A 25,887-nucleotide genomic window follows, 5' to 3' on the forward strand; every position below is an offset into this window, starting at 1 on the left:
TCAGACAACTTTAATCATAAGAGAACATTTCCATTGGACATGACACCTCCTGCCTTTTTAGTAGTAAAATGTAAAAACATCTTCCAAAAAGGTCCTGTCCATCAAAATGTCCAACACCATGGTTTGTTGCCTCATACCTGCAGCATGCTGCATGCAAGCACTGTGTATGCAGGAGCAGAGTGATGGATTTGGACTTCACATTAATGTCTTTTGAAGTTTGTACCATTAACGCCACGTCCACCATTGTCCTGATATTGATGTGTCTGATGTCACACATAGAGAAGAAGGGAAAAGCACGCCCTAGAAAATGACCATAGAATCTAAGACACTGACAAAGTTAAAAATTGTCAGGTGATTAGCCATCTCTCAGCTCAGTTCTGCCACAGCTAGTTCAAATCTGGCTTGTTTGTGTCTACCTAACACTGCAAGGCAAGGATGAATCTCCCTATGAAATCTCTCTGCCTTTCGCAACGGTTCCAGTAATAATTATTTGTAAGGTCTCACAGTTTGAGAGCCTGTAGAGTCTAAGAAGTGTCTCTTAGTGCTAGTGCTTAGTTCAGTGGCCTGGTGACACAAGGTAAACGCTACCTTCATTTGATGACTATCAAGGAAACGGAATCTGCAGCACTATAGGTGAGTGCTTTTGATATAGAGGCACAGCTCCTGTTCATGCAAAGAAATGCAATCCCTTTTCCGTCAATTTAAGGTTAGGTACTGTGAGTGCTAATTTAAGAAATGATACGTGAGAAGGGTAATCTGCGCTGAGCTGAAGGAATACAGTTCCCATCATTACTATCACAGCCTTCTCACAAAGACTTTCCAGAAACAGTTCACACCACCTATTTTTATTACCAACTGCAATGAAGCTAATAGCTTGCATTAGGGTAATTTTGATGGTGGGTGGAAGGCCTAAACTCTGTGATATTCAGGCTGCGGTATCTGCTAGAACAGCTTTTTCACACTCTGTGCCTAATTCTCTATTACAATTAAACTTCACTTTACCACAGTGAAAACCATGCCTTCAACTGGGAATACAGCAATTCATATCTCTGCACAGTGCAATGTAAACCGTAACTAAACACAACTGAGAAAGGAAGGAGACAATACTTTAAACAAGTGGTTATTTGCTGTTCTCTGCCTAAGATATTTGTGTGCTTTTTTTTTTTAAGTGAAGAGCAGAAAAGGATGATGTCAGTGGGTTTTATCCCTATTTTTTGTTTATTTTTAGAAGTCGACCAACAAATAACCATGACCTAAATTCTACAAGACAGAAGTGCATGCAAGCACACTGTGAAATATCAGAATCTATTTGAGTTCGGACAATTTCAGCAGAACTGTACACATACATCTTCTTTAAAAGCAGACTACAAAAAACTAATTCACCAACACAGTGAAAATGAACAGTAAGGTCTAATATTTAAGACAGATAGCGAAGTCAACCTTTTAACTTCTTTGTCTTCCTACAGGGATAATGTGGATATAGCATTAAAATTCAGACATAAATCTGTCAAAGGCAAAAAAGATAACAGCACTTTTAAGTGAGCATCAGTTTTATACTGTCATTAAAGTGAAGCTGGAATCTGGATGGAACAAGCTTCAAACTGGGCATGTGCGGACCCTGCTGTCTCCTCTATTTAAATGGAAGTCGCTGCTGCTGCCCTTTGCTAAGCTGAAGATGGAGTGAAGCAATCTGAAGCTCTAGTGAGAAACTCTGCACTGGATCTCACATTATTCCAGAGAATCTAACAATCTTCTTTGCACACACACAAAAAGGTAAATTGGCTGACTTAAATTCAGAGAAGAGCTTTTATTTCTTTGTTTTTGCTTAGATTTTGTTCACCTGAATAATCAGCCCATTCAAAAGGGAATCTCTTGTCCCTCTGAGGACCCCAACGGCACCAAAACTGTGGAGTCCTTCAATGTACGGAATGACTCGGAAGCCAATGCCTACACACTGATGGACCTGCCTCTTAGAGCCCCAACAGTAAGTGATTTCTGTCATTACATCTACAAAGCTGTAGCAAATAGTTCTGCTGGCAAAGCTGGCATTTATAGAACTGTAAATGGACGTTTAAGGTGCATGTACACATTTAGTGCTGTGATGCAATAATGAACAACACAGTGAAAACTTTACAATGTTTTTATTCCTTTAAGTATTTATTTACTGCAGAAAGGACTGTAGAAGCAGTGTTGTTCAGCAGAGTTACACGGGCAGAAGACAGGGAGGAACGTCTTAATGGCAAAGTACACCAAATATGTTGCAAACTATCAAAGCAACATCTTCTTATGCATTAAACAGCTGTTTAGCAGTTCAAACACAATGCTCTGTTGTTATTATTCAAGATGGAAATCCCTGTCATAGTCTGTAAGTGCGGTAGAGTGCTTATGCAAATGTTAAAGAGCTGTTACTTGCAGTTACCCAAGATCACTGTTCAGAAGGTTTTCCCAGGTAAGTTCTATCAAAGCTCTTTCTCAGTTGTTAAATACTAAACAGAAAGAAAATTCCTTTAGAAGTGTGAAGGTGAGAATCTGTTGTGATGACACTTCAGGATGGAATTTCTTTAGGCTTGCTAAAAATATTCTCTATCCCACCTCACAAGCCCGAACCAAAGGAGTTCGTAAGTCCTCTTCCTGGTTGTGTATCTCAGCATACTATGAGGATTAGAAAGTTTTGTTTGCCTGATGTTCATATAAAAGTCTGTTTAAAAGTAAAGAATAAAAAAATGACCCAAGCTAATTTTTAAATTTTTAAAAATCTGAACTTAAAATCTTGATGTGGTCACACCAGGTATTTTGGCACGGCCCATGTAACACAGTGGGCACTTAAAAATTGCGTCCAAGTTTCAAAGACTCCAAAAGTTTTTATGCATATAGGATGTTTCAGTTTGATCCTAATTTATAATGAAGGATCAGTAAGTATTTTATTGTTCGTACAGTAATAATGCAATCTGTTTATTTTTTTAATAAAACCTGGATGTGTGCAGTGTGTTCCAGAAAAATAAACAGAGAAGTGTCCTCAGCCAAGGCGCTTACAAACTAAATTAGATGGATAACATATGAAAAAGGCTAGCTGAACACAGCAGGGAGGGAGAAGAGGGATTGGAGTGCGCATGGCAAAAGGGAAAAGGAATTTGGGGACAGAGTGATTTACATCGGAAAATTAAAAATGGATTTTTTCCTTACTCTGCTCAAAGAAGTAATTAGCTGTTCGTTTCCTCTCCCTAGGTCAAGTGACCATATTTTCAAACTTTCGCATTTTAATTTGACACTAAGATTGGTTTAAGAGAGTTTCAGGACTGAAAGCAATATGTGCTGCTTGTGGTTGAGATTAAATCCGGAAGATAGGATACAAAATCTGCTATCCAAATTGCTCAACATGACAAACATCATCTATGGAAAGCCCTGCTGTCTACTGGAAGGAGGGCTTAGCAGTTGGCATCACCCTGCTGTAACCATAATTGAGGTGGGATTACACTCCTCTCTGTGCTGTCTATCATCACAGAGCAAGTGCCTACAGGGGCAAGCTCAGAAATCAGAGCAAGGAACTGTGAAGAAAAATAAGTGCTATCAGTTGTTTGAGGCCTCTTGTAGGTAGGCAGTACAAACACTGCACCTAGAAACCCTAGGAAATTACGGTGTTTCTGTTCTGTAATTTTTCTAAACTATATGATTTGTTGTAATGTAAAAGGCCTAACACTACCATTGGCTGTGTAAGTCCTACTGTGTAAATAAGTAGCTTCATTACCTGTATTTGTAGGAAAATTAAGAACAAGGAAACCTGATATGTTGCCAAAGTCAATGTGGGACTGCCAAAACCGGCAGTGTTTTGGAACTGGGCTCTATTCCATTAAAACATGCATTCTGCAAAGCCAATGCCTACAGTTTGAAGACAGATGAATTCATAAAAGCAACAACATAGCAGTCCCTATTTTCCTTCCTTGTTTTGTCTTGTTTTACAGCAAATTAGATACAATCCATCTGATGTCCAGGCAGAAGTAGCTGAAAAATGTCCTTGTCATAGTCTTTTCTGTTCCTGGCTTTTGAAATAATGTCATGCAAATCAATCAATCAATCAGAACCAGCATTGAAATATGTTCAAATCCCCAAATAACCTTATGAGGATTTCTTCTTTCCTTCGAAGTATAAACTAAATCTTGCTTTATACTCTTGCCATTGGGAGAATGTGTGGAGTGGGCTATATCAACCATGAGTTATATTCAGTACAAGTATTTACATGCATGGCCTTGCTCTTACCATCATCACTGTTAGCTTTAGTAGGACTTCAGTAATCAACATCTCCAAGTGAACATTAAGAGATATGATTTTTTTTTTTCTTACTCTGAAAAAGAAGATATTCTTTTTCCCAATAATTGTTGAACTCTACTCTTTGCATGTTGCCCTTTTTTCACTTATACACAAATATTTTTCTCGTGCTATGGGTTGGGGGGGGGAGAGGGTTGGACTTTCAAAATTGGTATGTCTTCTACTAAAAGTTATTCAGAGGTGAGCTGGTTTTGTTGGTTTGGTTGTTTCTTTTTTAAATCAATTAGGAAATAACTATTTAGAAAACCTTCTCTTCAGGAAAATTTGTATAGTAAATAGATTCCCAAGACAAAATAGATGCAGACATCAAATATTCCTGGATTTTATATCTGATCTAGACTTCCTTCTAACCTGGGTAAATCACTTAGGAATCGTGGTTTTGTCCTGGACTGCAAAGGAATTCCTTTACCCTTTTAACTCTCTTCAGACCAGTGTCTTGACAAGCTACATGGTGAAATAACAAGGCTCCATGTGGTGCTGCAGCCTCCATAAGGCCAGAACAGCAAAGATTTAGACATATTTATCTACCAAACATTTCCTTTTCTCCAGACTCCCAAAAAGCATCACCAGTTTGTATGTCTCAGTCAAGTTTACTGAATGATAACTGAAAACATGGTCAGTTCTGTTTTAGCTGTTTTGTTGTAGGCAGTAGACAAGCATTCCTTTAGGGAGAACAATGAGCATTTTAAGAAGGCAGACTGCATTAAACCTAGCTGCTTCCCTCTATTATAGTGTTTCTACAAGGACACATATAAACCTGTTGGAAGGAAATACGCTAACAGTTTTCTGTTCTCTCTCTCTAAAGAGAGCAACTTCTTAACTTCTTGACACTGAGTCTATGGAGGCAAATGAGAGAGCAGGATTTAGAAAAGGATTACACCTATATATGGAGAATAAAAATATCTTCCACTAAGATTATCCTTTCAAAGGGATAATAACCCTGTTTTAGGGCACAAACCAGCTGCAAAGACTATTCTGAAAATTAAATTCCCACATCATTGTTCATTATGCATGTTTTGCAGCTTTGTGAAACACCCAGTCATGGCTAAAGGCAGGCTAGTGTTTTATCAGGAATGCTTGTCTGAATCAGCCTGGCACTTCCCAAGTTCCTTACCACACCAAAATTATCCGATTTTGCAAAACTATAGCATAAATAAATAATAAATAATTACATGCCTATCAGAGATTAAAAACACAAATTCTTTTACAGTTCTAGCAAAAGGCCAGTTTTCACAAACACCCAAACAATATTATAAACCCTGCTTTTAAGATTGACCAAAATGCCATCCTTGGCTAGTGGTATGTTCTCCAACTGACTCTCAGAACTTACTGTGAAGAAATTTTGTTACATTACGGTTACTACCCTGATGTCTTCCACAGCTTCCATGACCATTTTGTTTGCTTGCTTGAGAAATGTGCAATATTTATACTGACCATCAGGAAGTTTGTGCTTCCTAATGAGTTGTTTCCTCCAGAATTAACACCAATCTATCTAAGCCACCCACAGCACAGTTGGTCTCTGGGTATACTGGCAGCCAGTGGTCCAGAGCCTCAGGTGCACACATCTTTTACTTGTTGATTCAGGAAAGCTGTAGTCTATTGTCCATCCATTGGAAAATGTCCAACCCCTTATCTTCCAGTTCAGTTTCTTTGTGCATTTGGTGATGTTTTGAACCATGTTACATTAAATAAACTGTTGTCTTTTATCACTTGGAAGTGATATCACAAGCTATCACTTGGAAGAGAAATAATGAAGTGCTGGTTTAGCCTGTTCATTTTTCTTATCTTCATTACAAGGTGTTTATAGAAAGAAGGCTAAACAGAAAAACATGCAAGGCAACAAGGCTCTGTATTGCCAATACAGTTGGAACAGTTGTCCAGAGTATCCTCAAAGGACAATTGCTACAGTGGGGATTGCAACGGCAGGATTTTTATTCTCCCTTGCCAACCAAGTACTCATACTGTGAGGTGAGAACAGAAGACAGATACTAAACAAGACTGGAGAAACTGAATAGAGAAAAGCTTTGGGAATTGTCTGATTTCTTGGCTATCCTGATGACCTGATTTCCTCAGCACTGTCTTTTTCTCTCTGTCCTTTCTTTTGATGTATAATTCCCATAGAAGATCTAGACCTGAACTTGATATAGGCACATGTTTTCATCTTCTAGTAAGGAATCTGTATGTATGCAACTTAGTGATGAATTTGAAGCACTTAGGCCTGATCCGTCAACTAGTACCTTTCTTTGACTTAAAAAAGCTTTCAATCAGATGTGTATTTCCAATAAAAACAGTGAAATTACTTCTTTTAATAAATGACTTTTTCCTCTTAGATAATAGACAGAGTTGGACCCTGTGGTAAAAATCCCAGAGCTACAGGAAGTCCACACTAAAATGTGAATTTATTCCTCTTTGCCGCAGACCTTTTTTTTTGTCCCTATACTTAGTATTATGTCCTATCACTGCTCCTTTATTTTTTTCACATTTGACATTCTTATTGACTCTGAACTTGCTTCATTCCTGAATAAGTAATTTAAAAGTCTTCTATTGTCCCTTAAATAACCTTTCCTCTCTTGTGATTTCCCTGTGTATTTATATTTATCTTTTAAATTTTTCCTTGTCCTTAGTCCTTCACAAATTTAATTCAAATTAAAGCCATTTTAATCTGTTCTTTGTAGCCAAAACAAGGTCCTTCAGTTGCTTCATTTCTGTTACCTTTATCTAGTTCTGATTAAATGGATAGCTACAGGGAAAAACATCAGAAATCTTAATTCCATTAACAAACATTATTAACTTTCTGTAGAAAAGCAGCTAAAAAATGTTCTAGCCACAAGCCTAAGGGGAAAAAAAAACCCAGTCAAAGAACACCTGATCTTACTTAAATAAGTAAGTTTTATCTCAGACTCTCCCTTGCCACTTGCTATTAGGATTGGATTTTTTTGGTTATTTTATGGGCACTGTGTTAAGCACAGCAATTTCTACCTGGCAAGATGCCTATTGATGATGATGATGTGATGTCAACTTACACTTTGCTGCAGGAACCTGAACAACAAATGCCATGATACTGTCATTCAGTTAGTGTAACATTTTGCTCCAATTACAGTAACAGCCAGAGCTACGTTTTCTCTAAGATCAGATTATTTGTCCAGCATTTCATTGCTGTTAATGTAGAAACCCAGGGAGTGCACTGTAGTTGTTGTAGATTGCTGCGGGCAGATCTTCAGCACACAAGCAAAGACAATCTCTATCAGAATTCCAGACACCCCCAGGGTTCACCTATTGCTACTGGCACAGTGGTTTTAAATACATGCTGTCTCTAATAACTTCAGTCCAATCTCAGAGATGTATTCAGAAGTAATGTCCGCCCCTACTGTCTGAAAATGCCCATTTCTTTTGATAACTGGGGTGTCGTCAAAGGCATTTCTGAGTTGCGCTCTAATGGTGAATACCAACTACTAAGTCAACTGTAGCATAAAAAGAAGAACTTGATATCTACTTCTGTGCACTTTCCTCCTTCCCTACCAGAAACATTCCTTTACCTGTGAAGAAATCACTGCATATGACAGCAGTAGCACCACCCGACAGTACTTGTGATTGGAAAGAACATACCTAACCTCATAGCACTATTTAAGTTTGGTACAGGGACAGACCTTGGTACAGGCAATTCCTTGTATTGGATCTTAGTTGACGGTATTCACCATAGGCAGCCTAGAAACGATTTAAAATATTTCCTGGGCTTTTCTCAACCCTGGTGTGATTATCATAGCTCAGTAGCTGAGGAATGCCATTAGCTGCAGCACGCAGGCTTGAGCTATGGACAGTGGTCATGGCATGCCGTTCCAGAGTGAGTGCCACCCTTGATGAGAAAAGCCTGGCTATGAAGAAGAGAGAGGATCTGTCCATGCAGATGAATAAGGATGGGGCTTCGTATTTTTCGTGACTCCATTAGCTGGTTCGAGCTGATGCCAAGACACGTTTAGGATAGTGGCAGTTGCACAGAGGTGAGTGTTCAAGTCTCCTTGCCTGACCTTCTATCAAAAGGCACCAGAACAGTGATGGACAGCTGTTCTTCTCTCCTCTTCAATTTCTATCAGGTCATCCTGCTTCCTGGGTGCAGCCTAATTGTTTGCTTCATTACTAATCTGGGGTCAGTTGGTCTAAAATGTATTTGTGGCTCCTGATGCTTAACTAAAAAATTTTTTAAAATGCTATAGTCTCCAGACTTGTCTACTGAATTTTACTGTGAGCTATTAGTTGATTAAGACACAAATGCTATCATCAAGTGCTTTATCACATACTTCACAGAGAGCAAAATACCTTAATTCAGTGCAGAGTGAAAACAGAACTGCTATGGAAACCGGGCATTAGATGTAAGGGATTTGTGTTCCAGTTTTTCGGATTCATAATTTAGTGTCCAAAAGACTCTTGTTCAACACTACTAGGCTTTTGGTAACCAAGTCTTGAGGGCAGCTCGCAATTCAGTGTTATTTAGTGGGAGAAATGAAATAGCCATACTACTAAAGGAATAAATACATGTTTATCCATAGAAGATCGTTTCTACTTAGAGAAGTCTAGCTACTGATGTCAGATGACAACAGAAATCCCATCTCACAGGTACAGAAACTTTCCTGAAATGAAAACTAGAGAAAACTTACTTGTTAAGTACTGCATTATTTGATGTCAGGTGTCTCTTCTGGGAGAGAATAGATTGCTTTTCTTCACCCAAATTCTAAATCAACAGTAAACATATAAACCGACCTTTGACCTTTGCACTGCTGATGGCATATTTATTCCCTGAAGATGATCAACAGTAAGTGTAATTTGAAAGCAATTAGCTTATTTTGACTTCTTTTGCTTGCTATCTTTCTGCATTCTTGACCATTTCCACTTCTAGAGAAGCACATGCCAGCTTATTCAGTAAAGTCTGACAATATGCCTATGACCTCTTGTTCACTCCACAGAAGATGACAGTGCAAGATGCTCCTGGTGCTTTTCCGACCGTGGATGTCCCAGACCATGCCCACTATACAATTGGAGCAGTCATTCTTATAGTGGGGATCACAGGAACTCTGGGTAATTTCCTGGTCATCTATGCTTTCTGCAGGTATCTTTCTTTTGGGTGTTTTTTTTAAATACTCAAATTTATGAACTTTAACAGTACCTTGACTGTGCTCTGCAAATGCAGCACAGGCATGCTATCAGATTACTATGCAGACATAGTAAAATGCACCAAGAAACATTTCTGTAGGAAAAATTGTGGCAACCCACCATCTCCCTCTGACTTTCTCCCATTAACCACAGCCATAGCAAAATTATTAGCAAAATAGCAAAGAATCACCCAGATATGCCAAGCAATAGAGAAGCACCCAAAGGAGAAAACTTCCAGTGATTTTTTTTTTTTCTACTGGCTGAATTGTGTCTGTACTGGCCTGATGGGATGTTTTGCACCTGTGTCTGCCACGTATCTTCTCTATTTTAGATGTTTCCTTTGTCCTGCTGCGCACTACTCAGTTTCTTTTCCTTCTCTGTTCCTTACTGGCCATGTCTCTTGTTTTCACATTTTCTAACACTTGGCTTATTTCCTTTTAACTAAAGCCCCATTCCAACTTATATATCTGAAGGAAACTGGATCTCTGACAACAATGTGATATTTTCACCATTCTTGTTCATTCATCCTGTTTCTGTTTTGTCACACCGGGGCAGAGCATTGGCATGATGTGCAGGCCAGTGAGCTTGTACTTCGTGATTGATCTTTAGGCACTAATGTAATAAACCAAAATAATAGCAATCATATGAAAATTTTTTTGTGTTAACTTAAATCTTTGGAGTGTGGATGAAAGTAGTCTGGATCTTGCACCTATATTTATGTGGCACATTAAACAGTAGGTTTCAGCATGTGCATTCAGAGTAGATACTAACACTTAAGTGTGAATGACATGGCCTTAAGAACACAGAAGGTGTTGCCATGCAGACCAGATGCATGAGGATGAAGTACATGAGCTAGCTCAGCTCTTTGCCTGGTCCCATACAGGAAACCAGGGGAGGTTTAGATTGGATATTAGGAAAATTTTTTACACTGAAAGGGTTATAAAGCATTGGAACAGGCTGCCCAGGGAAGTGGTTGAGGCATCATCCCTGGAGGTATTTAAAAGACAGGTGGATGTAGTGCTTGGTGATATGGTTTAGTGCTGGTTTTTGTCAGTATTAGGTTGATGCTTGGACTAGATGATCTGAAAGGTCCCTTCCAACCTAGGGAATTCTATGATTCTAAATACAGTCATGGCAGTTGCAATTCCACTGGAGGACACAGCTTTTCTTCACTTGAAGATGTTATGAAGACAGAAAGGGGTACTGATAGCAAAGTAACAAGTATATAAGAAGTTCAGAGAACACACCAGATGCCTAAGAAGTAGTCTCAAGTAAAGGCAAACTGTAAGGCAGGCAGTTCCCTGAAACAGAAGGATGTTCAGTAACTTTGCAGACTACTGAACAAATACAAGCAGCCCATAAGCATCTACCAATAATATATTCTTGCTCCTAAATTGACAGATAGGGCACAGTAGTCCTAGTGATTGATTCTGGATCAGTGCAAAGAATGCATCATTTATTCTGGTATTTTTCAATTGTGTCTAAGATTCAAAATTTGAGAAAGGAGCTAAAAAATTACAGTGACCCCAAACTGAGGAGCTCTCGCTTCAGCTTTTATGCGTACCCTTTAAAACAGTGTACTATAATACTATGAATAACATATACAGGCAGAATACACTGAAGGCTGGCTATTGCTCTCTTTAGAGTCAGTGTCTGGGCCAGTGAAATGCGTGTCATAGAGAAGAATTAATGTAAAACAAAATGCTTGATGTGGTACATAGTGAGTTCACTTAATCCCTGTATTTGGAAGTCACTGTTGATCTTATCAGCATTGGAAAATGCACTGCCCTCCCCCTGCTTAACACGACCCAGATCCAGCAAATCCATAGAGTACATCAACTTTAATTTCCTGTTAATCATGGACATGCAGTGCACTGGGTCAGAATATTTAAAGAATATGATTTATCCCCATCACTGAGCTGGTTATCCAAACAATCCTCTAAAGTGCACAGGATATGAGTGTAAAACTGAGCCTTGCTTATGTTCTCTCACGAGGGAAATGAGAAGCTCTCTGCTTTAGCTTGCTATGTAGGGTGCCTTGGTATTTGTGAAGCTGCCACAGCTCAGGGGAAAAAGTAACAACATAATTAACAGTGCAGCAGTGTTTAGCAACATTCCTTCTAATCTTTGCAGGAGTAGGAGCCTTCAGACTCCAGCCAACATATTCATCATCAATCTAGCTATTAGTGACTTCCTGATGTCCATTACGCAGTCTCCAGTTTTTTTCACCAACAGCCTCCGCAAACGCTGGATTTTTGGTGAGAAAGGTTTGTATATGTTCTTTCTAAGATATCACTAAGTATGTTCTTACCATAGTGGCAATTAATCTACTATTTCCTTATTCTCAGTACACTTGCAGTGTTGAGAACATTTCTCAACATTGTTTCAATTTTAACACAAATGTTTCTCTGAACATTTTTGTCTGTGTGCAATAAACACATTCCCACTATGGAGAGGAAAATTATATACTGTGAGATAGATACAAAGGTGACATTGGCATAGGACTAGTCTCCTTGCCAGCATTCTTCCCAAATCATCTTAACTTAGTTACTGGCAGAGACCTGCGACAAAGAAGCACCACACCTCAACACACCAGCTTAAAAGCTCTTCTAAATAACCTGCTCTGGTACTTGCACCTGGCACAGTGAGGCAAGAAAGCCTGGAAAAAGTCAGTTTTCACAACAGAAGTATTAACTGAACATTTCCTGTGCAGTAAGAAAATGTGGAATAAAGGTGCTTTCATTCTTGCTATATAACTGTAGTAAGAGTAAGACTAGTCTCAGGTATTGACAGAGAGGAAGGTCAGAGCAGTAATGTTGCTATTTTGATTTCTGATGACTACTAAACCCACTTTTTTTTTAGCGTTCAATGGCATACTTGTTAGAATAAAATAAAACCAAACCCAAACCAAAACCAAAAAAAATCCAAACCCCTGCTTTTAATCATTAGGTTGTTTGAATAATTAAAATCACTCATTAATATATTCATAGTCTGCATATTTACTGCAGCTATGCTGACCTTGAGATATAAATGTTTCCATGATATCAAAGTAGCTATTAAGTAGCCACTACTTTTTGTTAAGCAAAATAGCTGTTTCTATGGAAGCTGCAGTAAAACTGGAGTTAAACAAGATATTAATGGACTGCTGAAATGATTCCACTAGAAACATGAGATATCAGTGAGTGAAAATATGTTTAGTATCACTGTCTCCAGCAATTCAAGCAAACAAAATCTTTGAAGTTTATCTCCATGGATAATGTAATTAGCAAGACAGACAGCAGCTTTGAAATAGCATTTCAGCTGCAGGAAAACTGAAGTTCCATTGCTTTACAAATTCCAGAAGACATTAGTTCACAAGACACACAGACTTGAACTCTCCCAGAAATTAATTAGCATGGGTAGATTAATTTCACTGCTACTTCTGTCATCTTCATTGAAAGGCTGTGAGCTGTATGCCTTCTGCGGAGCTCTTTTTGGCATTACATCTATGATCACTTTGATGGTGATTGCCTTGGACAGATATTTTGTCATCACAAAACCTCTGGCTTCTGTTGGAGTGACATCTAAGAAGAAGGCCCTAATAATCCTGGTAGGAGTCTGGCTGTACTCTTTGGCTTGGAGCCTCCCGCCCTTCTTTGGATGGAGTAAGTGAAATGGAATAAAAGTTTTTTTTCCCTCATAGCATTGGATTAAAGACCAGTTACAGGTATAGACGAGGGTTGAATTAATGGCTTGCATACTAGGCTCGAATAAATCTATTTGAAGAAAACTGATAAAATACATACTGAAACTGAAGATCTCTATTCAAAAGAGAAAAAATTCAGCCTGTGTTACAGCATATTACACAACAATGGCACTTTTCCATAAGCTCATTACTTACTGAATAAAGAACAGTAGATAAAATCAAGGCCAAAATTTATGAAGGATGTGCCTGCTTATTATCCCATACCTACTTCTGTTGAGCCAAATTCAACAATATAAAAGTAAAATAAATGTATTTTTCTCTTTTCTGATCACTTTTTTCCTCCCCAAAGGGGCTTTGGAAGCTAGTCATGTCAATCTAAATTTCTTTATTCGTGTAAGAAAGGAATACAGTCTGACTATTTTGAGCAAGTGCATCTCCAATAAGTCTTAACTGTGTTCTAGATGGGTAAATTGCACTAGGTGTGGGTCACATTCTCCAGTCAGCTATTGGTATTTTCACTAAGGCTTCCAATAAGGATGGCATTTAGTAATAACTAACTAATTTGCTTTTGTAAATGTGAATTTTATGCCTGCAAATTGGAACACATATACAGCATCTTGATCCGTGCGACTTGTAACAAAGAGTTTCTGTAACAACAGAATCTGCCTCACTACCATTAATTTGATTCCTGTGAGTCACCAGTTTCAGTCAGTAAGTTAGAATGAACTCATCACTCAAAACCCCAGACCATTATTGTGCTCCCTAATTCCAGAAGAGAATGTGTCAGCTCAGCTGAGGTGAGAATATAGCAATGTTTCATTTTCCCAAAGGATGCTGCAACCAACTCAGCTACTGAGTAGAATTTAAGCAGATTTTTATTATTGTCTTGTTATTGTCATCCTGGTCCTCCACAAACATGAAGCATGTTTAAGCAGGCAAAATGCAATACTGGGAGAAGCAGCCTTTGGTTGAATGAGGAGCTGTTAGAAAAATAAAACGACAATATAGTCTTACATTCTAGATTCTTAATTGGAGAAGGCAGAATAATTGCTTGAAGGGTGTTGTTATCTTGTAATTAGATTCTAATAGTATCCACATTACTAACTCTCATATGGTAATTAGATGCATCTGAGCACATCTGGTGCAATATTTTTAAGAGTTCAACGGAAAATATCACTGTAAACAGTCAAAATTAAAATATAAACATAAAAAGACATTGCTGTTGGCAATTTCTTTACTTAACAGTTCGACACAGTTCCTTTAAGGAGATTATATTTTATGTCAGGCAAAATATTATGTATGTATGATTTTTTTTTTTTACTTGTACTCCACAACAAAATTAATTTGATCTGCACAATAAATCTCTCTCCTTTGCACAGCAAATTTATCTTATCTGCACAAACTTAAAAAAGCAGTAGCTACAGTAATCAGTTTCATTTCACTCCTTGGGAAGACTGCAATTTGACAGGAAATGCAGATACTTAAAAACAATATGAGTCTGATCCAAGACCCACTGAAGTATTTGGAGAGACACCCTTTGACTACGTTGAGCTTTAAACAATATTCAAGAACTGAAACAAAATTATTCAGTTTTCCAATATGAAGCCTTAGACCACTAAACATAAATACAATAGGGTAACACAGCAAAAGAAAAAAAAAAGAAAGAAAAAAGAGGTGCTTTCAACAAATGATCATGCATCCTTTAAAAATCTTTTCCCCTCTAATAGAATAGGACTAAATCTCATGTTATTCTGAGTATCTTTTTCTAACTCCTGCACTTAGAATAAGAATCACTTCAGGGCTTATGCCTTCTCCTGTCTTTCTTTTTAGGTGCATATGTTCCCGAGGGTCTGCTGACTTCCTGTTCCTGGGACTACATGACGTTCACACCATCAGTCCGTGCCTACACGATGTTGCTTTTCTGCTTTGTCTTTTTCATTCCTTTGATTGCTATCATATACAGCTATGTCTTTATATTTGAAGCTATCAAGAAGGCCAACAAGTAAGTAGCCAACAGTCTTAAGTTTTTATGCTTCTGTTTAAGTGACTGCTTATTTTCCTAAAACAAAGACTAACAGAAGAAAATTGGTAAATTTTTCACTTTTAATTTGTATGCACGACTGAGACAGGAAATCAAACAAGAATTCTGTCAACAGCCAACATGGTAAGAAGTATGATCCTTAGAAGGCCCATTCCTGAATTTAAGCCAGAGCCATTCAGTACATCGTCTAATAGTGTGGAAAAGAGTATGAATAGCAACAGTAGAAATCTGAAAGACAAGAAAGGACTACAGAAATTAACCAATCAAAAGAAATACTAAAGGGACTTCAGAGACACCTAACAACAGTGTATCAACAACTATTCTACAGAAAAATAGATGGAATTGAACCACAAATTCCATGTTTGACAAAAGGTGAAAAAGAGGTAAAGATATCAGCATATCTAGTCACATAGTTCAGAAGTACAGAGTGAGAGTAAGGTGGCAAAATCAGACCTAGGGAAGCAAAGACTTCTTTAACTGTATTTAATGTAGCATTGTTCAATAGGCTTGAATACCTGATTTATGTGGAAATTCTTCTGGTACGGGACTATTTTCTTCACTGAAGCACACGTGAATTTTCCACTGATTTGTGCAACAGAAGTGCATTGAATTCTGAAGGTCCAGTCACATACATACATTAACACACGTTAAAAGTGCATGACTTTTAGCATGAACTAGCATAAGAGTAATTGTTGCTCCATTTTATGAAGCTATTTGCTCAATTCCCTACCTCCGTTTTTGCTGTTGTGTGTTTATTTCCCCTAGGTCTATTCAGATGTTTGGAAGCAAACACGGAAATAAAGAGTTCCAGAAACAGTATCAGAGGATGAAAAATGAGTGGAAGATGGCCAAAATTGCACTGATTGTCATCTTGCTTTATGTCATTTCCTGGTCACCATACTCTGTTGTTGCTCTGGTAGCTTTTGCTGGGTAATTATGAATGTATCAGCAAAGGAATATTCAGTGAAACCAAAACGTGTGAAATTGCACAAGACAGATGAAACTCAAAGCTACCTGTCAAGTACTAGGATATTAGAACTATCTGAAGTTTATTTAGCACCAAAATGCTACATAAGGGGCCCAAAAAGATCCATCCAGGGGTTAATTCTCTTTTCTTTCTCCACTTCTTTTATTTGTTAAAGTCTATTCATTTTCTTGTGCTACATCAAAATGCTAAAATTCCTTACATGTATAAGCAAGTTCAAAATCAGTACCTAATTGCACTGGAGATCTTTTCGATGCTGGGTATAAAAGATCATAAATATAAATCATCTAAGCATGTTCTTGATCTAATTAATTGTCAGACGTTTATACAGAAATTTCAGCAAAAGCATGATGCTATTAATACAGTATCTGTACATGGCTTGACACCAGACAACAGTTAATACAAACCAGGTACAAGTAATGGACTGGGAGTCTGAATGCCTTGGCTCCATGAGGATATTTCTGCCATGTTAACATGTGAATCTTCCTGTGCTTCAGTTTAGCCTTTGTAAAATGGGTGTGACTATCTGCTTTACAAAGTCAGCTGCAAATCCTCAAGTGGAAGACTCCTATGACAGTACAAAACACTTCTATTTGTATTTTTCAAGTCAGAAATATAAAGTAGGTCTTCCTAAAATTAACACACAGGATAAATTTACTTACAATGGAGTATTCTGGGAGGCAGGGGTGATTTTTGTTACACACCTAAGGAAGACGCCACTGGAGGGCCTCTTCTCAAACATGGCTTAGGAAGGCATATTTTCTTATGCTTAAGAAAAAAAAATGCTAAAAGAGGATTCTCTCCGCTTGTATCCAGAGGGGCAATTTCAAGCAACAGCAAACATTTTCTCCATGAAGGTAAACAGGTTCCTCACTCAGAAATGTGAACCTTAGAATGGTTCCAGTGTCCCATTTCCTGTCACAGGGGGACTTAGGTACTGGGCACCCACCATTGGTGATATGTGACCAGCCAGAGGCAGAGGAAGAGCAAGAAGACAAAGAAATGCAGCACAGCTACCTTGCAGAACTACTTGCTCTAAGATAACCTCAAAAAAAATAAATGAGGAGATGCTTTCAGCTAAGCATTTTAGCTATGTGGGGCTGTCCCATATGAGTCAGCATCTACTTCAGGAACTTAACTTGGCTTCTAGCCCATGTCTTGCACTGAAAAAACAAATAGACAGTTTTATAACTCTACCGTATGTAACAAATGAGCTTTTGCAAATTTTGCTCATGAAGACGTGTGGTGAACAACACAGCTTCATTTAGCTTTTTTTTCCATTTCTGAACTATGCCTTTTAGGCAATCCTTCTGGGATTTTTCAGAGATTAATAGACCAAGCCTGGAGGCCTTCTGTGAACTTTTTTACAATGAACTCAGACAAAATCACCACATGCCAGTGTGTGGCTATAGTCTTGGACTAAAGACAACTCATCTGACAATACAACAACATACACAAAGTGAAGGAAGGACCTTAATTCCTTTAGAAAATATTTTGGATGGGCAATACTAAGCTAGTACACAGTTATGCTCACTAATGTTGCTGGTCTATAGATCGTATTTTCTGGGAGTGGTTAGCTTAAACAAAAGCCTTTGTCACTGTTTGTTTTTGTTAGCTGAACTCTCCATCAGCCTTAGCAAAGCACTATCTCTCTCAACTCAGGGACAAAAACTCCATTCCAGCAAGGTCATACTGTTATGTGTTCTCCAGACTCTGTGAAGAACTACACTTCTAACCAATGCTTTAAAAGTATGATTAGGAAAAAACATGTCAAAAATTGTATATGGAGAACGTGCTACTTGGACAATTCTTATCAGAGAAAAGCTTTAAATTAGAGGTGAAATGACATCTCAACATTCAGGCATCTGACAAAATGATTCCTGTATTACCATTGGCAAACCATTTCCACCTCATCACAGAGCATAAATATTCCCATAGTGTGATGAAAAGTTTCTTCACCAGGAAGATGAGCTGCCACCTATTTATGCAATTCTCTTCATTGTTTGCAGCGCTCATATGAGAGACCTTCTTTTGAGAGAGGATTGAGAGGAAAATCTGTTTTCTCCCATAATATTACAGGAATACAAGACTAATTGAAAGATGGAGCTTAGACTGTCTTCTCATGAAGAAGAGTACTGATAAAGAAAGGATGTTATCCTTGGGAGGGAAGACTGACTTTCTGGGCCATTTCACTTAGAACTCTTTCTACCAATGCAGGAAGAGGTCTTCATAGCCTCTAAGCAGGTCTATGTAGAATCTGCCTGGTAGAAACTGACTATGAAATGTTATTGTTATTTTGGTCTGAGCTGTTCTATTGAATTTCTTCTGACCAAGACCTTATGGGCTACTTCAAGCTATCTTCAAAAATTAAATGGCTGATAGCAGCATGGCAGATAGACATCAATCATAATTCTTTCATCCTTTAGAGTCACATGACCTGCATATATCCATGGTCACAGTAACACATGTGCATGGCAAATGACACTTGAAAATACTTCCCCTTCACTTTTTAGTTCAGATCAGGCAAAAAATAAAGTCTGAATTGGAAAATGCCTCATTCTGCACACCTATTTGATGACGTATTACTCAGCAAGTGTATCTGCTGAGTTTGGAACAGACAGATACTCTGATGAATGCAGTTTCACTTACTGAAGGCTGACTTTGTCCCTAGGGTAAATAATATGGGAATTACCACCATCCTGAGTCATAGCAGTGAAGTGCTGCAAGAGAAGCCCCATGAAAATCATGTTTCTCCGAAATGAAATTAGATGGATGTTGATCTTTCCAGTCAAAGGATGTAGAATTTGTTCTCTCATTGTCTGGGTACAGAACTTCCCCTTTTACTCTCTCTGAAGCACTAATAAAGCATTGTGTTGTCAGTGTATAACTGCATAGACTACATAGAACTCAATACTAAATATGGAACGCATTTGCATTACTCCAGGTATTCCCACGTCCTAACACCCTACATGAACTCCATACCAGCTGTGATTGCCAAAGCTTCTGTCATCCATAACCCCATCATTTATGCCATTAGTCACCCAAAATACAGGTAAGTTCACTTTTATAAAATACGTTTAATATAGCAAAGAAAATCAAACAGTAACTGTTACTTTTAGGACTAGTACCTGAACTCTGCTTCATCTGTTCATTTTACGTCTGCAAGACAGCCTCGCCCTCCCCAAGAAAACTTCCCAATGCCACATAAATGTCAGAGGAATTTGTACTTGGAACGAATTACTGTGCAGATGGGAGTTAGAGATGTTTATGGATACTGATCTGTACTTACAGATTACATAATAAAGGATAGAGACCTTCCCACCTCAAAGGAAAGCACCGTAAATTTAACTATCTTCATGAGAGATGCAGACATTTGTCAGTGTCGCAAATGGCAGTTTGTTACATTAACCAGGCCAGCGAGAGATGCAATTCAGTAAGTCAATCCACCTCTTCCCCATTTGTGCATCTTCTCCACCCTTCAAGCTTTTATATTTCAGATAGTATTTTTTCTGAGTTGTAACATCTAGGGTCATTACCATATCAAGTTCAGATGCAGACTGTGAGATCTAATGGATGGCAGCAGAGCCATATATATGCTGTTGTTTCATCCTTTACAAAGACCTACTGGGGAATTGGATAGAGAAGAGGTGGGCGTGAACATCTAAGTGTGGAAGGCCAGGAGGAAGAGGAGAGCTAGGTAAAAGTGTTTTGTTATGCTGCATGTGAGAAAAGAAATACTGTAAAATAACTACACTTTTTGCACAACTGTACAGATAGCCGGCAGACAAATGTGTAAGAGGAAGCTAGAATAGCTGCTTAGGGGAAGATTAAAATAATTCATTATGTGGTACTTCTGCAAGGTTCAGTTTAAAGGGACAGAATTTTATTTTTGCCCTGATTAAGCTGAAAGCAGATAAAACATCATTTTAATAGGTCCCTTCAGTTCAAAGAGTTATACTTTAATGCCTTTATCCCTGCCAAGCAATAAATTTGAGTTCTGCAGAACACTGTGAATAAGTGATCTTGCAGGGTGATTGTGTATGAGATATTGGATATCCGGAAAACTCTTTTTTTACCCTGTAACTTTCCAGTCCATGCAGCATAAGTTCATCTCTCTGAATAAATGCATTGTTTATGATGACTGAATTTTTGTGCTAACAGAAAAAATCTGACTGGTGCTACCTCTCATCCACTAGAACAGCCATTGCAACACATGTTCCTTGCCTTGGACCCCTGCTGAGAGTTTCTCCTAAAGACTCACGGTCTTTCAGCAGTTATGCCTCCTCCAGACGAGCGACCGTAACCAGCCAGTCTTCTGAGATAAGTGGGCTACAGAAAGGAAAAAGGCGACTGTCTTCTCTCTCTGACAGTGAATCAGTAAGGGAGACACTTCCCATACATCCATTTTTAATTGCAAAGTAATTAATTTTCATTTAGATTACTTCAAAGTGGTAGATCCTTTAGATGAACGGCCTTATGGTGCTCATTACAAGAGTTCCAAAGGAAGCAGAGAGACATAGTGAAATAAAAGACATCCTGTCTGGCCGAAGTGTAAAAGCAGAATGTTGATCTTTGCATTCTTCATGGTTTGTGACACTGAAGGAAGAGTGGCCAGAGCGCCCAGAAAATGCTGGTCACTAAATAGTTCTCTAGTGAAAGCAAGGTTGTAATGAAACAGATAATGCTTTCTGAAAGTGAAATGGGCTGTATTTTGAAACATTAATCATCAGATTCAGACAAATCAGTAAATCCATTACAGAATCATTCTGACAGAAGACCTCAACAGCTTGCTGCTGCCAGTCTAAGTGAAGCCAAATGTTTTGCACAGCAGCTGGAAACAGGGCAAATATTTGGCATCCCAGGCACTCTCTTGCAACCCGAAGTTACATCACTAAGTAACTAAGCACATTAGTTAGTTCTTTGCAATTGTTTTAAATGAAATTTCCAAATACATGAAAAGCCACAATTTTCTCAGTGATTCGTTTTCATAGTCAAGATAATCAGATAGTCATAGTCAAGATAATCTAATCCAGTCACATGCTGAATTCTGACAGTTGTTTTTAACAGTGATATTTCAATTTCTTTGCACTCTATATTCTTTTTTCTTGGTCCAATCAAAATGAAATTTTTCTGGCTAGTAGCCACCATTCAGGTGGAATGTTTTAAAACTGGCTAATAAAAAAAGAAACATTTTTATATTGCATCTCATAGGCTGCGAATCCCAATTCTTAAAAACACAACAAGACTCTTTCAGTAACACTGTGTATTCTTGTACTACTATCAGTGCCGGTGAAGGGGAACCATATAAACAATTCAACAACGCTTTTTGCTTAGGAAAGCAAATCTTAATACTCAAGGTAAAATAGTGGAATGGAGAAAGAAAATTAGCCAAAGTAAAAAATTCCAAGCAACTGGCATGCTTCAGTTTGGAATTTTCTATAAGCCTTGAGTAAGTCTGAATCTTGTTCAGAACAATGACAGACTTAGAATTTTCTGACAAGAATATGCTTCCCTTAACTGTTTGATTTGACCATAGAAAGTCTGATTTATTAGTAAGTAATATCAGTTTAACTGAAGTACAGAGCAGAAAGAAGGGCTCAAGTTTAAAGCAAACAAACTTGCTTCAATGCTTGCTGAGAATTTATTTTGGGGTTTGTTGTACCATATGTGTCTCAATTTGGCTGTAAGATTTCTAGACATCATAAACTCACAATGCAAAAAGGCAGTACATATGCTGCCATGTATTTTATGTCAAGGCTGGTCATCAAACTGTAAGCTGATAAATTATCTTTATGCAACTTTTTTGTACTCCTGTGGATGCAAATATATTCTGCACCTTGGAAAATCCTAAAGAAACAATTTCCAGTCAGTTCTTTGCAATGAAAAGGAGCCAAGCTCCATAACAGATGCTCAGAAAATAAAAGTCACTTCCATCTTAAAATTCAATCAAATGGGACTGTAAGTGCTAATACATTCTATGCATGGAATGGGAAGCACAGTACACATTTTTTTTAAATTTTGGGATCCCGAAAACAGCTTAGCCCAACCTGTTGTGCTTCAGCAGGAAAATATATGCTTAGATTGTCCTCCTGGATATTTTGTTGAGCTCTTCTAAAAAAATCTTCTATGGAGACATTTCAGTCTGGAGACACTTCACTCTGTAGACTCATCTTCATCATTGCTTCCCCAACAGTTAGAAAGCTGCTTCTGAAAATACAGTCTTGATTGTCACTGTTCCAACTTAAATTAATTTTTCCTTAACCACCTTCTGTGTTGCCCTTATCCTTTCCCACAGTTACACAGAAAAAATGATCCTGATCCTCCTTAGAGCAATCAATCTGTTCTGTATTAAAATTCTGCTATAGCATCACCAATTGGGATTCTCACTTAACAGTAACAGACTCATCAGGCCAATTTCTCCAGTTCCACCAAACTTGATGTTTTTCTACACCTCTTATTTTCATTTTCTTCCCTGGGGAAAGTTTATCGAAACATCCAAAGCACACAGATTGCTTAGAAAACACCTTGCTGTATGTAAAAAAATTAAGAAAGTATATCGTACTGTTAGGTTCCCCAATTTTAAGGCAAAGCACACTGTCAAACAGAGAATGGGCTGGTTTGACATGAGCTGCTCATCACAACCCCGTTAGCTGTTTCATTGTTTTATTATGATCTATGGAATTCTGTGATTCCTCATCATTGCAGTGAGAAGACTGCCAGTCAGGAACAGGAACAGAATTTTTGACTTCTAGGAAATTCTGGTGGGTTATGGAGCTTTGTCTTTTTTTTTTTTTTTTTTTGTTTTCCCATTAATTGGAATGAAGTTTATAAAATCAGGGCTTCTTCATGGAACAAAGTATTTCTAAAGCACTGATTCTGCAGTCTCCAGACATTTCCTTCTTTATTGCCCCTTCAACCCAAGCCCAAAGTTTGGAAACATTGGCCCTAATTTTGGAAAATTTGGCCCTAATTCCTCCAAACACCTGTGCTTCCTAATTGGGTGCTACTATGGAAATACTGTCTCCTCAGAGCTATGAGGTGCATTAGAGAAGTGTCAACAATAGACTATAAACAAACGCTATTTTGCTTGAAATTTTGCAGTGCATCCTTTGGAGAAGAAAAAAAAGTAAGCCGAATTTTAGGCTCAACAGACTTGATAGTTTTGTTTGTACCTCTTATAAAAGATTTTATGAAGTCATACATGGCATAACTTTTTTGAAATGTCTTTTATACAATGTCTCTCTCTTTTACAATTTCTGGCTAGGTAAAACTGCTTCTCATGGGTCAAACTGGATGGAAATCTAAGGAAGCTAAAGTGATTGGGTTTTTTTGCATTCATTTTAGGGCTGTACTGACACAGAAACTGATACCCCCACTATGTTCTCCAGACTTGCTAGCAGACAGATTTCCTATGAAACGGGGAAAGACACAACTCAAACTAGTGACATAAGGGCCAAACCTAAACGGAAGAGCCACGATTCTGGGATTTCTGGGAAGGTAATAGACTGCATAATATCTAAATTCTCTGACAGCTGGTAGGTTAACAAATCTGCACATTTTACTATAATTAATCATGAAGGTTCCTGCCAAGAAGATGGGGTTAACCTATGAGTTAACACAATGAGTAATGACTTAGAGGCTGTAAAAGGTCATCAGCTTTTTATTTCCACCCTGGTTCATTATTCAGCTGTCTTTGTTGCATTTCTGACAAGTAATGGTGATGTTTTAGTGAACTTAGCATCTGAATGGTATGTTCTCTTGTGTTTGGTTTTAACTATGTATTCAGTAATATTTGTGTTTCACTGTCCAAATTACTTGGTCAATCTTTCTGTTGTCTTGCCATTTGCTACCAAATGAACACATGTGGTGAGAGGTATAAAACACGGCTACTTTTAGCATATAACTACTTTTCAGTCAGTCCTCTGCTGTCTCCCTTTTTTTCTTTTTCTTATACTTTGCATTTCACATATGTAAAATATTGGGACATACCTATATATCATTTATGTCTTTCTTACCTGTGTTCATTTTTCAGACACCTGTAGATGCTGATGATATATCTATGGTGGAATTGAATGTCACAGAGTACACTGCTACACCTACTGTAAGAATTATTATTTTAATATTTGGCGTGAATCTAACTAACCAAGGGAATAAAAACTAATGATAATCTCAGTCTCTGAGCACAAATTAAGTCATTTTTTGAGTTGCAAAAAACACACAATACTCCCAGCAGAATATAGAAAACATGACCACAGTGGGTAGATCATTGCTGAAACTAAGCAGAAAGAGAACACATGTACTACAGGGTTCTCCTTAAGTCCAACTTCTTCAAGAAACTTGAATATTTTTCTTGAATTCAGTAGGTCCCCTAATGAGGTCTGTGATTTCGTTAGTGGAGCATGGAAGCATTAATTTTGTGCCATCTTTATATGAATAATATACACAGTAAGCTGAGACAGCCATTCCGATGGCTGTACCACTGAGACAGGTATAGTCTAGTGGCAAGTACTGCTGTGCAAAGTGACACTTTTAACTATTTAATGTTCTCTGTTTTGGGTAGCACCCAACATCTAAAAAATGCAACTTGGAGGAAATCAAGGTAAGTTTTTGAAATGTGCCTTATCACCTATTCAGTAAGATGTTGTGTGTCTATTTCTTCTTCCATGTAAGAAAGCTATGACATACTGATAAAATTTTTTTTTACATCTGCCGCAAGTGAGTCAACTTGCCTTAATTCTTGACAGACAGAGAAATAAGACAAAAAAGTTGACATGTGAAAATAAGCCAGTTTTATCTTTCCAGTATTAACCCCAACGTAACATAAACATCTTAAATTATCTCTTTATTGTTAGTAGCTATCTTTATGAGCTATTGCTAGCCTCATCCTAACACTCATTTTTTGGTCCTGCGCAAGTGACCGTTAACATTGCTATTGTCAAAAAATGCTAATTAATTTTTTCCTCAATTCCAGTTTTCACTTCATTCTCTAGTTTGCTTCCCCCTTCAGACTACCCATGCTGTTATCGCTACATTTTACATTACCTCTAGCCCCAAAGAACCTAAATAGTCCCTCTTTATGGGGGGACTCCTTAATTGATTGAATTCATAGACTGAGCATATTCACAGCACTTTTATTTATAGTCAAATGTGCTGCCGTTAGCCTGGACTTTCACCAAAGTTGACCAGCTCCTAAGTAGCAAATGCAAAGTCTGTGCTTTAGTACTTTAGCTTGTTTAACAGGTTGGGTTTTTTCTCAGAAGTTACCCATGAAACATTGAAAAATATTCAGATCTACTTTTTCCTCGATGGTCAATCAAGTTTGGTTTTGAGTTAGTTGTGGGGATCAGCAAAGTGCTTATCTAAATATATCCGTCTTTTTCATAGATGATGCAACCTGATCTCCTTGTAGATGTTTGTGTTTTCCATTTCTTTTAAATCCTTGCATCCTTTAGAGAGGTGAGAGCCTGAATGGTATTGGACAAAGAAAAGGAGAGTCTCACCACAGACCATCTGCAGCCCAGATACCCAGCATTACAATAACATACAGCAATGTCCAAGGAGTAAAGCTGCCTTCTGGATACAACTCTGGTTTCCTGTACCCTAAGATCAACAGTCACAAGTGTAACAAGAAGTCCAATGGCTAAGTGAGTGGGGCAAGCCAGAATGTCACCTTAGCCAATACCTCTGGAACAACTATGGACCAGCTGA

At 38.0% G+C, this 25,887-nt stretch overlaps 2 protein-coding genes across 4 annotated transcripts in view; one reads left to right on the forward strand and one right to left on the reverse strand.

The window, feature by feature from the left end:
- WAPL (WAPL cohesin release factor) overlaps positions 1-25,887 on the reverse strand; it is a 160,712-nt gene that overhangs the window by 117,413 nt on the left and 17,412 nt on the right. The gene's annotated exons all lie outside the window — the stretch shown is intronic.
- Positions 1,958-25,823, forward strand: OPN4 (opsin 4). The gene is made up of 11 exons (XM_074591048.1): positions 1,958-1,984; positions 9,282-9,424; positions 11,602-11,735; positions 12,909-13,112; positions 14,984-15,155; positions 15,960-16,124; positions 19,124-19,231; positions 20,376-20,556; positions 23,524-23,676; positions 24,212-24,280; positions 25,632-25,823. The coding sequence occupies exons 1-11, from the start codon at positions 1,958-1,960 to the stop codon at positions 25,821-25,823; spliced, it is 1,548 nt and encodes a 515-aa protein (XP_074447149.1).

The sequence above is a fragment of the Larus michahellis genome, chromosome 6 (assembly GCF_964199755.1).
Source record: "Larus michahellis chromosome 6, bLarMic1.1, whole genome shotgun sequence".
Classification (NCBI taxonomy): domain Eukaryota; kingdom Metazoa; phylum Chordata; class Aves; order Charadriiformes; family Laridae; genus Larus; species Larus michahellis.

What these genes read in the sequence shown, in the direction of transcription:
- OPN4 (XM_074591048.1), top strand. Translation starts at nt 1,958, where the DNA reads ATGGACCTGCCTCTTAGAGCCCCAACA. An exon ending in GTCATCTATGCTTTCTGCAG is followed by an intron (nt 9,425 to 11,601) that starts GTATCTTTCTTT and finishes TAATCTTTGCAG; the next exon opens with GAGTAGGAGCCTTCAGACTC. An exon ending in CTGGATTTTTGGTGAGAAAG is followed by an intron (nt 11,736 to 12,908) that starts GTTTGTATATGT and finishes CTTCATTGAAAG; the next exon opens with GCTGTGAGCTGTATGCCTTC.